The following is a 10,416-nucleotide window of genomic DNA, read 5'->3' as shown; positions in this document are numbered from 1 at the left end:
GCCGCCGCCACGCCCCGCCCACAACGGCAGCGGGCCCCGCCCAGCCCGCCGGGGCCCCGCCCCTTCACCGCACTGCTCATTCGCCCCGCCCTTTGCCCCGTCCCCTGCCCCCGTGGCTCCGCCCCCCGCTCTGTTCCGTGTCCGGCGCGGGGTCACCGCGATGGCGGCGGCGGGAGCGCGGCGGGCCGGAGGTGAGACGGGACCGGGACCCGGGACGGGATAGGCGACGGGGGAGGGAGGAGGGAAGGAGCGAGCTCTACCTGCTGCTGTGATGGAGGAAAGGATGGACTGTGAGTTGCCTGCTGATGGGGCAGAAGGAAGGGAAGGAAGATGCTCTGCTTGCTGCTGGGATGGAAGGAATGAAGAGAAGAAAGATACTCTTCCTGCTGCTGGGATGGAAGGAATGAAGAGAAGGAAGGAAAATTCTCTGCTTGCTGCTGGGGTGGAAGGAATGAAGGGAAGGAAGGGAGATGCTCTGCCTGCTGCTGGGATGGAAGGAATGAAGGGAAGGAAGGGAGATGCTCTGCCTGCTGCTGGGATGGAAGGAAAGAAGGGAGGGAAGGAAGGGAGATGCTCTGCCTGCTGCTGGGGTGGCAGGAAGGAAGCTGATCCGGGTCTCCCCCATCAGCTCCTGGTGTATCCCTGCCATACACCCGATGGATGAGCCCTGGAGCTCTCCCGGCTGCAGAGGTGGAAGGAGCCGCTCAGCTCTTTCTCAGTATCAGCCTCGAACAGCCCAACAGGCAGGGGAACAAAAAGGAGAATCAGTTTGATGCAGTTTTTCCCGGGCTGGTATAAACCCTTCAGCAAAATCCAGGAGATTGGGGAAACAGAGACTCCATCAGCGTCCTCCTTCCCAGCTGGGCTGGGAAGCTCGTCAGGGGTTGGACGGGGCTGCCCAGGGAGGTGGTGGAGTTCCCATACCTGGAGGTGTCCAAGGATGTGGCACTCAGTGCTCTGGGCTGGGTGACAGGGTGGGCATCGGGCACAGGTTGGACTCGATGGTCTGGGAGGGCTTTTCCAACCTCAGTGATCCTGGGATTTTGCAAAAGCCCAGCAGCTGCTGCCCATTTCAGTTCTTTTCCCTGTCTGCCTTTCAGCCTTCTTGCTTTCGGCCGCGGTCCGGCACCGGAGTTCCCAGAGCTCGTCACTGCAGGAAGGGTAAGGGATCACATCACTTTGCCTTTTCCCACCTGGAATGCTGGTTTGTCTCAGTGAGATGGGGAGGGCAGCTGGTTTTCCTTTGGGAAGGAAGATTGTCTGCCCCTTGGTCACTCTGTTGCTTCCCAGTGTTTTGGGCTCTGCCTGCCTTCAGTCACCTTTCCCAGAGGGATTCTTCCCTTCTTTTTTTCTCTTTTTTTTTTTTTTTTGATTTTATGTCTGTCCCATCCCTGAGAGTGTCCAAGGCCAGGTTGGACAGGAGTTAGAGTTACCTGGGATAGTGGAAGGTGTCCCAGGGGTTAGCAGTGGGTGGGCCTTAAGGTCCCTTCCAACCCAAACCATCCCGGGTGTGATACCCGGTGAATTCCAAACTTGCAGCACAGCCAGGTGGGATTAAGGGCTCAAGCGCTGCAGGACACCTGGAACCTCCAGGCTTTCCTGTTTCCAGCACTTTGGGAGCTAGCTGTGGTGCCTTTTTTCCATTCCCCGTGTTGGAATGGACCGAGCTGCTGCTGGCTGTGGCCAGGAGGGGACACTGCAGGAGCAGAGAATTCCTGTGGCAGGGAATAGCAGGATGTACTGTTCCTTCTGTGGGAGACAGCATCTTCCCACTGATCCTCACGGATCAGAGATCCTTGGATCTCCACCTCTGGCACAGCACCCCAAATCCTCCCTAAACCCCATGAGGCCTCGCTCCTTGTGGTCGTGTGCTCGCAGGTCCTGTGAGTTCCCGTTAAACTGAAGCTCTTTGGGATGTTTTGCTGGGTGTTACAGAGTAAATTGATAGAATACAAATGATTTTGAGTCAATTGTACTTTCTTTCACTGGATCTCATGTTTATTCCTGAATATTTTATGCAGTTGGTGCATCCTGTGTTGTTTATGCAAAGTGTGGGTCTTGGCTTGCAGGAAAACATGAAGTACCCACTCACGGTGGGAATGGTATTTACTAAATATTCAGATTTCAGAAACCAAGGCCTTTGTGGTTGTCTCAGGGATTTTTTCCAAGGCAAATCTCCCTCTTCTTTAAATCTGAGTTTGCTTTTGTGATATCATAGATTCTTGCTTAGCTGTTAACTATAATCTGATGCCTTTTGGTCAGGTATTTGTGGGTAAAATCCATTTCTGCTCCACTTCTTTTACCTTCTTTCCTCTGCCTGTTTTACATCTCTTGGCAGTATCTGTTTGCTGCAGTGAATTTTACCTTGTCATTTGCAGTCTTGTTGCCAAAACTTCCCTGAGTTCACCCCCGTGGCCTGAAGTGCCAAAACTTCCAGATCCTGTGGAAGAAGCCAAGTATCATGCAGGTAAAAGTCTCAAGTCTATTCCTTCAGCATTGCCTTGATGCTGATTGAGCATAAATTCAGTTGGAGTTAGTTTGTGCTATTCACACTTTTGTCTTATTTCTCACATATTTTGGTGTCACTGGAATTGTGCTCCAGCTGCTGGTTTTGGAGACTTGGGTACAAAATGATTTGCCCTTAGTTTATGACAGCTTGTAACATCCCCAGAGAAATCTTACCTGATGTGATATGTGGCAGGAAACATCAAACAATATCTGGAAAAAACAAACAAACAAACAAACAAAAAAAGGCATGAAACAAGCCTTTTTTTGCACAAGAGCAACCAGTTATTTTCCAGTTATTTTCCATTTACTGGCTAAATCAAAGCCAGCAGGAGCAGTTGGATGGTGGGCACACGGAGAGCTGGTGTGTGTTTTTGCATGAAACAGAACATGCAGCCCGGAGGAGCAGTTGGATGGTGGGCACAGGACAGACCTGCAGAGGTGGGATGTAAGGAAAGGAGTTCCACATCTCCTCACAGGCTGTTTTGATCCTGATTTTCGCCTCCTTTGTGCTCCTGGGGTCGCTCAAGTGGCAGATGGAGGTCGGTCCCTGTGTGTGACATAACCTAGGAGTGAACCACGAAGGGCTCAGTTTGAGTCCCTGGAGCCCTGTGGGGAGCAGGGGCCCCATCCCTGATGGATTCTCATGGGATCCCTCCTGCTGGTGATGAGCTTTGCATCGTTATCTCCTGGCTGGGCTTCTCCAAAGGGAACAGCAGTGAGAACATTTCAGTGCTGCCTTTTATTTCCTGCTGGATATTTTAGGAAGGGTCGCTCCATGTGGTGCTGAGATCTAAGCCAGCAATCAGTTGATGTTTCCTGGCACTGGAGGTGTTGGAAGAGCTATCAACAACCCTTTGTCCTGGTGGGAGCTGCAGCAGCTACTACTGCCCTGCAAAAATAATTTGTGTTCTTGCCTCTACCTTTAACAGTTTGTATCCTCTGGCTTGAAACTTGGACCCTTTCCGAGTGTTCCTGTAAGGATTGGGTTGGGTTTGCCTGGCTGCTGGATTCCTGTCTGTCCCAAAGGGATGTTCTGTTTACATTCCAAGAAAAGAAAGATTCAGCCACTTCTTAGGACAGTGAGGAAAACCTGCTTTTCTGAGCAGCGCAGGAGGGTGGGAAGCTGCTGTTTGGCAGTGGGATGTTGTCACTGAGCAGCATCTTTCAACGTTCCCGTAAAAATTGGGTTTGCAGCCACTGCCCGGGAAGCTGATCACAGAGAGTGTTTATCCATGTGCAGGACCTGGTCTCTGGCATCTTGTCCTGCTCCTGGCACCACTCTGTGTGCATGTAGGAAGAAATTTTTCTGGGAAAGAGGGAGGGGCAGCTCTCTCTTGTCCTCACTGCAGGTACAAGCTCTCAGGCCAGGCTTCATTATATGCTGGAGCCCTTTTTCCTGGTACTTTGCCAAGCCCTTCCCGATGTTCCTGCATGCCTTGGGCACTATTCAGTGGCTGGGCTGTCTGCATATTACTTGAAAATGGAGAGAATTCGGAGAAAATCCTCTAAATGTGGGCATCGTGGACAAGAGCTCTTTCCTGGAATGCTTTATATCCAAGTACAGTACGTTTTGGGATGCCTGAGGAATAGGCAGAGAGTCAGCAGTGTAGAGTAGCTACGCAGTGTATATAACAGATGTTTACTTGTGTGTGGGTTTGCCAGCACCTAAAATACAGGTAGGGCATCAATTTTCAGAAAGGGAGGCTGGCCCGTCTGGGAAACGACACTGCTGTTGATCGTTGCTGAAAGATTCCTGGGAGATAAGAGTTCCGGGGGGAGAGCAGAGCGGCTGGCTCAGTTTTCCCAGCGTTTCCCACCTCTCTGGGGGTCCTGCCCTGCGCCCTCCCTGTGTTTTGCCAACAGAGGTGGTGCAGAAGGTGAATGGGATGATCTCTGCGGGGCAATACGGGCGGCTCTTCGCCGTCGTCCACTTTGCCAGCAAGCAGTGGAAGATCACCAGTGAAGACCTGATCATGATGGACAACGTGCTGGAGGCTGAGTGTGGAGACCGAATCCGGCTGGAAAAGGTGATGCCCCGCAGCGGATTCCCTGCAAGCGCTCCTTGTACAAAAACCCATCGCCAGTTTTAAACCCCCATCCCCGTGGGATCTCCCGCCCTCGCTCCAGCTCTTTGCTTTGTTCCAGTTTCAGTTTAGTGATAATATTGTTGTGATTTCTGTTCGGCGGGGTTGGAGTGAGTCGTGCCAGACTCTGTGGGGAGACAGACTTTTGTTGTCCAAACTTCTTCCAAAAAAAGAAAATGACAGTTGTTGTTTCCAGAGACAGCAGCAAAAGCCTCTGTTTGCCTTGAGACTCCAGCACCTCAGATCCCAGAGTCATTTAGGTTGGGAAAGGCCTGTAAGATCATAGAGTCCAACCTCTGAGTTCTTGCAGGGCTCCCGTGGGGATTGTCACTCCTCAGGGCTCTGCAAGATCCTTACCTGACTGGGCTGGGTGGAGGCGGAGGGATGGGACACGTAAGGGAGAGTTGCCAAGATCCAGTTCATACCTTTATCCTCAGCCTTGGATAAGCAGCAGGATCTTGCAGAGGCTTATTAATCCAAACTGGAAGGGAATATTGTGGAATGGGATTCTGCTGGCCTCATGTTTGTGCTGGTTGTTAGAGCCAAGCAGGTAATTAGGGAGAGCTGGGAAGTTTCTGTGCTCGTCCACTGCTTTGAAGCCTCGTGTTTCTCCACTGGGATTTGAAGCAATTGCTATAAAAATCCAATGGTTTAGGAGCTGCCATTTGTCCAGATCCCACAGGAGGCAGGCTATTCTTCATCCCTGATTGCTTTCCATATTTTTTACAGCTGCTGTTGAGCCAGGACAGAGAGGTTCAGTGTGTTCTGATCATGGAGAAAGATACTTTGCAGTATGTTTTAGTGGGATGAGCTCTCTGGAAGACTGATGACTCTGTCTCTTGCCTGTTAACAGCTCTGCCCACCACCCCTCTAGTTAGTGTCAGGTTTGAAATGTGGGGAAGGCCTGTTTTTAAGCAGCCTGACTCCTTTATGTCTGTAGGATTTGGAAGGTCCTGTTTGAATTTCTGCTGGGACAATGAGCAGTGATTTATGGCTGATCTGTTTTCCCCAGGTTTTGCTGGTTGGTGCTGACGACTTCACGCTCATTGGAAGGCCACTGCTGGGGTAAGATGCTTCATAAAGGAATTATCTTACATTTTTGTATTTAATGGTAGCTTCAGGGCTCTGCACTCCCTGAAACTGGGATTTATCAGCTGTTTTCCCAACCCATTTGAAAGAACCACCAATAAAACAGCTCTGCTGACTCTCTGCCTCCCCAGTGCCCAGAGAGCAGCAAGTCCCAGTTTTGAGGTAACTATAGGATGTTCACCTCAGTTGGATCTTTTTCTCCTTGCACAAACCACCAGGGAATCTTGCTCTTCAACCTGCTCACTCCCTTACACTAATTTTTGTGATAGTCATCTTGAAATACCCCACAAATCCTTTTCCGTCCCTTAATCTGAGCTGGGTTTTTAACCTGCTTCCTTTTGCCCTTGCCTTGCCCCAGCAGGCCTTAATCTTAATTTTAGTGTTCCTGATTTTCCCTTCCTCTTAGTCACAGAATCCAGCAATCAGGGAACTTGTGAGAAGTTTATCTCTTGGCACTGTCTCCTTTCCAGTGCTGTAGGACTTGCTGTACAGAACCCCTGGTTCCTCAGACTTTTCCTTCCCAAAAGGAAGGGGGATGGGTAAGGTGTTATTACTCAGCAAAAGCAAAGGCCTGGCCTGTTGTTCTCCCTGAGACAGGAGGTTTTAGTGGGAAAACACACAGGATAAGGAGCATTGCAGGTGCTCACAGTACCTGGAAGCCCTGGCTAAACCATCCTTTTAGGCCTTGACTTTAACTGTGGGAAAGAACAGCCAGGTAAGGAGGAGCTTGGACACCTGGGAATTATTTCTTGGTGGCTTTTAGGTTCAGGTTAGAAAAACCACCTGTTTTCAGGTGGTTTCGCTGCTGAGTCTCTCTCAGGGGCTGGTGGGTATTTAGAAGTTATTTGTACAGTTGTGGCTGAGGGGAGGGAGAAAGAGAATGGGGGAAAGAGGAAGGGAGACAAGAGAAAGGAAAAGGGAAAGGAGGAGGGAAAGGGTGTCACCAGCAGCATGAGCTGCAGTTTTCACACACAATTCTCTAAGCCACAGACACTTTGGAGAGGAGAGAAGGGGCTGGATGAGAACACAGGCAGTTTGGTTTTTCTGTTGGTTTGTAAATAAACACCCTAGTGAGCGCTCACAGTGCCTGAGACACTTCCCCCCCTCAGCTCCCAGACGTGTCCTGTTTGGGACAGCCCGTCGGGGTTTGTTTCTCTGGTACCTCCCGGGATGACACTCCTTCAAACCCTGGAAAAACAGCAGTGCCCCAACCCATATCTGCGTGGTGGAGGCTATTCTGGGAGAGCTCCTGGCTGGCTCCTGCCCTGGAATCCCTTGGGGTCCCTGTTTGTCCGGGTCAGTGGATGCCCTGCCTGCCACAAGGGCATGAGCCCGTGTCAGACCTGATGGAGGGAAAAGTGCCCCCACGGGAGAGTTTGGCTTATTTCTAGACAAAATACACCTGATGGGGAATTTTTCCTCTAGGTGAACCTGTTCCTCCTGCTCTCTGCCCATTTTTGCAGTGGAAATGCTGAAGGCCTGGGAGCTGTTCTTGTCACAGCCAGCCAGGCTGGGACTCAGTCCTGCAGGGAGCAAGCTTGGCAGCTGGAATTATGACCTCCAAGAGTTATGATCCTGTGGGGTTGGATCTTTTTTTCTCTGCCTCATGGTAACACCTTCCAGCCCAGCTCAGATTCGTGAGATTTCAGCATGGGGTTTTTTTCACTTCCTGCAAAAATCCCACCCCCTGTGCTTTGCCATGAAACGTTTTGCTGCTGAAGGCAGCAGGCTCAGCTGTGTCAGGCTCTGGGAAATGTGTGACCTCCTTCTTATTTTTATGGACATTCCAGTCATACCTAAAACGTTTGATAGAGATTTTTATTATTTTTTTTTCCTTGGGCTCTGTTTGGCTGAGAACTTTTTCTACTCACGTGTTCTTCACCAGCCAAGTTGGTTTCTGCTGTGCTTCAGCCTCTCACCAGCAGTTCCTGGTGCTGTGTCCAACACAGAGGGTCTCCCCAGGGCCTTGAATCCAGGAAGTTTAGCTCCCAAATTATGGTGCTAAAACCATGACTGGGAGTGCAGTTTACTCTCTGGTTTCTCCCTCAGCGTTTCAGAGCTCGTGTGTGGTTCAGTAGTGCTGACTCTGGATCGCATCCTGGAGCTGGGGTGTCGGGGTCACCCACTGGTCTCTTAAAATCTAGATTTTTATGTCTGCTTTCTTCTGGTTAGTCACTAACTGCAGATGTATCGGTTTCCTCCTCCCTCCAGGATCCAATCTCTGATTTAATCACACCCCCGGGGTGGATTTTAAGAGAGATGGTGACTGTCTGAAGCCTTTGGCCTCCCAGTGACCTCGCTGGAACAATTTAGGTTGGATGGGCTTCCCCCTCTGCCCCCCTCAAGTGCAGACAGAGCAGTTTGTCAGCAAAATGGTCTTTAAATGTCTTCCTGTGGCAAAGTTAACGAGCTTTTAATGGCATTCTGCAGTACTGTGCATGGAAGAGTGACTGCTCCTCCTCCCCTGCAGCTCTGACTAAACCCCCCTGGCCAGGGCTCCAGTCTGGCTCTTTTTTGGAGATCCTCACCTACCCAGAGAGGAGGAGCTGTGCAGACAGGGAGCTGGTCCTGCCTCCATCACCTTGTTTTCCAGGTCTGGAGTTTTTCAGAGAGCAGCTGGATAGCCCAGAACTCTTTTTTTTGGGGGGGGAGGTGGGTTTCTCCTCTCTGAGCTCTGCAGACCCCTGGGTGGGCAGGAGGTGTTGGTATGTGTCCATAAGGTGACATGGAGGGGTGAATTACTCCGGTTTTGCTCCCCTGTGAAGGCAGCAAAGGCTATATTCCCTTCATCTCTGTGCAGAGGGAGGAAGAGTGTGTGCTGGCTGGGAATTGCCCTGTGGACAAGTGGGGTCCAGCAGTAATTTGAGCCTTTGAGGGATCTCACCCGAGCTCCCCCACAGCAAGACCTGGAATCCTCAGTGAGTCCCCATCTGCTCTTCCAAACTGGGGTAAACAAATAGGACAGACCAGGAGTGGGAGGCACAAAAGGTGTGGGGGAAGAGAAGGGAATTGCTCCAGCAGCCATTGGCTATTGTTCCTGCCAGAAACAGTGGGATGAATCCCAGAGCACTGAATGTTTGCCATGACTTGCTCAGGTGAGCGAGGTGAGACTTTTTTCCAGCTGTCTGTGATGCTTTGGAGAAGGAGGAAGGACTTGTGTGGTGACCAGGAGATGAGGAGGAAGGATTTTTTTGTTGACCAGGAGAAGGGGCTGTGGGTGGAGATGAACCTGTCCCAAAAAACAAAGCAGGACACATGAGATCACCTGAAGGTGCTGGGGGAGTTTATCTTGCTACAATCCCACAAGTTCCTGCAGGTTCTTCTCACTCCTGCCCCCTCAGGTGGAGTGAACTCATCCCTCACATGACTGGCAAGTTGTGTTCTGTGAACTGTCACAGTCACCTGATCCAGGTACAGCACCTGGAGGCTTTTGGCTTTGCCTTTGTCCTCCCCTGGTGACTCTGTAATTTCCGTGGATCTGGGCTGTGGAGGCAGGATCTGGCTCTGTCAGGCAGGATGTGTTATCCCTGTGTGTCTCTTTTCCCAGAAAGCTGCTCCCCAATAGAAGAAGATTAAAAGTATCCTTTTTTTTTTTTTTTTTTTTTTTCTGTTTAACTCATTTTTAAGGAAAGACCTGGTCCGTGTGGAGGCCACAGTGATTGAGAAGACAGAGTCGTGGCCCAAAATCCACATGCGCTTCAGGAAGAGGCACAACTATCAGAGGAAGAGAAGTAAGAGGGAAAGAACACATTTCCTTCCCTGCTGGTCGGTGCTGGGTGTGGGAGGGAGGGGTATTATGTCACAAGAGTCTGAGCAAGGTTGTTCTCTGTGTCCCCAGAGCCCCTCAGGGCCCAGCCCACTGCCTCCAGCGTGCCCACAGAGCACCAGGATTTAATATTGCCTGTGTTCCCTCACCTTGCTGGCAATAAACTTCCTGAGCTGGAAAGCCATCCTGTTCCCTTCCCAAAGCCTGAAACATGGGATGTGCTGTCACGGGTACTGACGAGCCTGAACAGGGTCCCGTGGCAGGTTTTGGGTGCCAAATGACTCTCCCTTCCCTGAGAGGGGGGGAAAATTACAGCTGTTTTTCTGTGGAATGGATGGTAAAGCTTGACTGGGCTGCCCCAGTCCCACGTGAGCCCTGGGACCAGGTGGGTTTTTCCTGTCACCTGATCCTGATCCTTTTTTTTCCCCCTCTTTTCCTTCTTTTTCAGTCATTACGAACCCCCAGACCGTCCTCCGGATCAACACCATTGAAATCTACCCGTGTTTGTCCTGATTGATGGGTGGGGGGTGTGGTTGGGAATCAATTATTGCTCCAGGCAGTCGTGGAAATAAAACTGCCTCAGCACTGGAAAGTTCTGGACTTGCTGCTGTAGTGGGAAATGGAAACTTCTCTGTGCTGCCTTTTTTAAAAAAATGAAATATTTTTCAAACTGTCATTTCAGCCTCGATGGTGTTTATTTGCCAGGAGTTTTAAACCCCTGGCATCCATGGCTGGCTGCCCGGCCTCTGCATGCCTGATGGGTCCCTTTGCCTCCACACCTCTCTGTGAGCTTTAGGAATTCAGGCTTTTAGAAAGCTCTGGTCATGTAATGCCTGGCATTGTGTGACTTCAGGGAACGCCCTGGGGTACAGCATGGCCCACAGGACTGAAAAGAGCTGTGAAACAAGGTGACTGCAGGGTCCCAAATCTACCCCCAGATCGTGCCAAGTGGTGAAAATCCCTCTTAAG

General features: G+C 50.8%; 1 protein-coding gene across 1 annotated transcript; it reads left to right on the top strand.

The window, feature by feature from the left end:
* The first annotated feature begins 138 nt into the window (after positions 1 to 138).
* MRPL21 (mitochondrial ribosomal protein L21) lies at positions 139 to 10,123 on the top strand. The gene is made up of 7 exons (XM_050334876.1): positions 139 to 191; positions 1,101 to 1,161; positions 2,379 to 2,467; positions 4,372 to 4,535; positions 5,605 to 5,657; positions 9,309 to 9,412; positions 9,896 to 10,123. Exons 1-7 carry the CDS (start codon positions 161 to 163, stop codon positions 9,958 to 9,960), a joined length of 567 nt encoding a protein of 188 aa, XP_050190833.1. The 5' UTR covers positions 139 to 160; the 3' UTR covers positions 9,961 to 10,123.
* The last annotated feature ends 293 nt before the right edge of the window (positions 10,124 to 10,416 follow it).

This window comes from Myiozetetes cayanensis, unplaced genomic scaffold (genome assembly GCF_022539395.1).
Source record: "Myiozetetes cayanensis isolate MyiCay16 unplaced genomic scaffold, myiCay2020 scf6-25, whole genome shotgun sequence".
Lineage (NCBI taxonomy): Eukaryota > Metazoa > Chordata > Aves > Passeriformes > Tyrannidae > Myiozetetes > Myiozetetes cayanensis.
The sequence above is the reverse complement of the archived record's forward strand: the minus strand, read 5'-3'. Positions and strand labels throughout refer to the sequence as shown.

What these genes read in the sequence shown, in the direction of transcription:
- MRPL21 (XM_050334876.1), top strand. Translation starts at nt 161, where the DNA reads ATGGCGGCGGCGGGAGCGCGGCGGGCCGGAG. An exon ending in GGGAGCGCGGCGGGCCGGAG is followed by an intron (nt 192 to 1,100) that starts GTGAGACGGGAC and finishes TCTGCCTTTCAG; the next exon opens with CCTTCTTGCTTTCGGCCGCG. An exon ending in ATTGGAAGGCCACTGCTGGG is followed by an intron (nt 5,658 to 9,308) that starts GTAAGATGCTTC and finishes CTCATTTTTAAG; the next exon opens with GAAAGACCTGGTCCGTGTGG.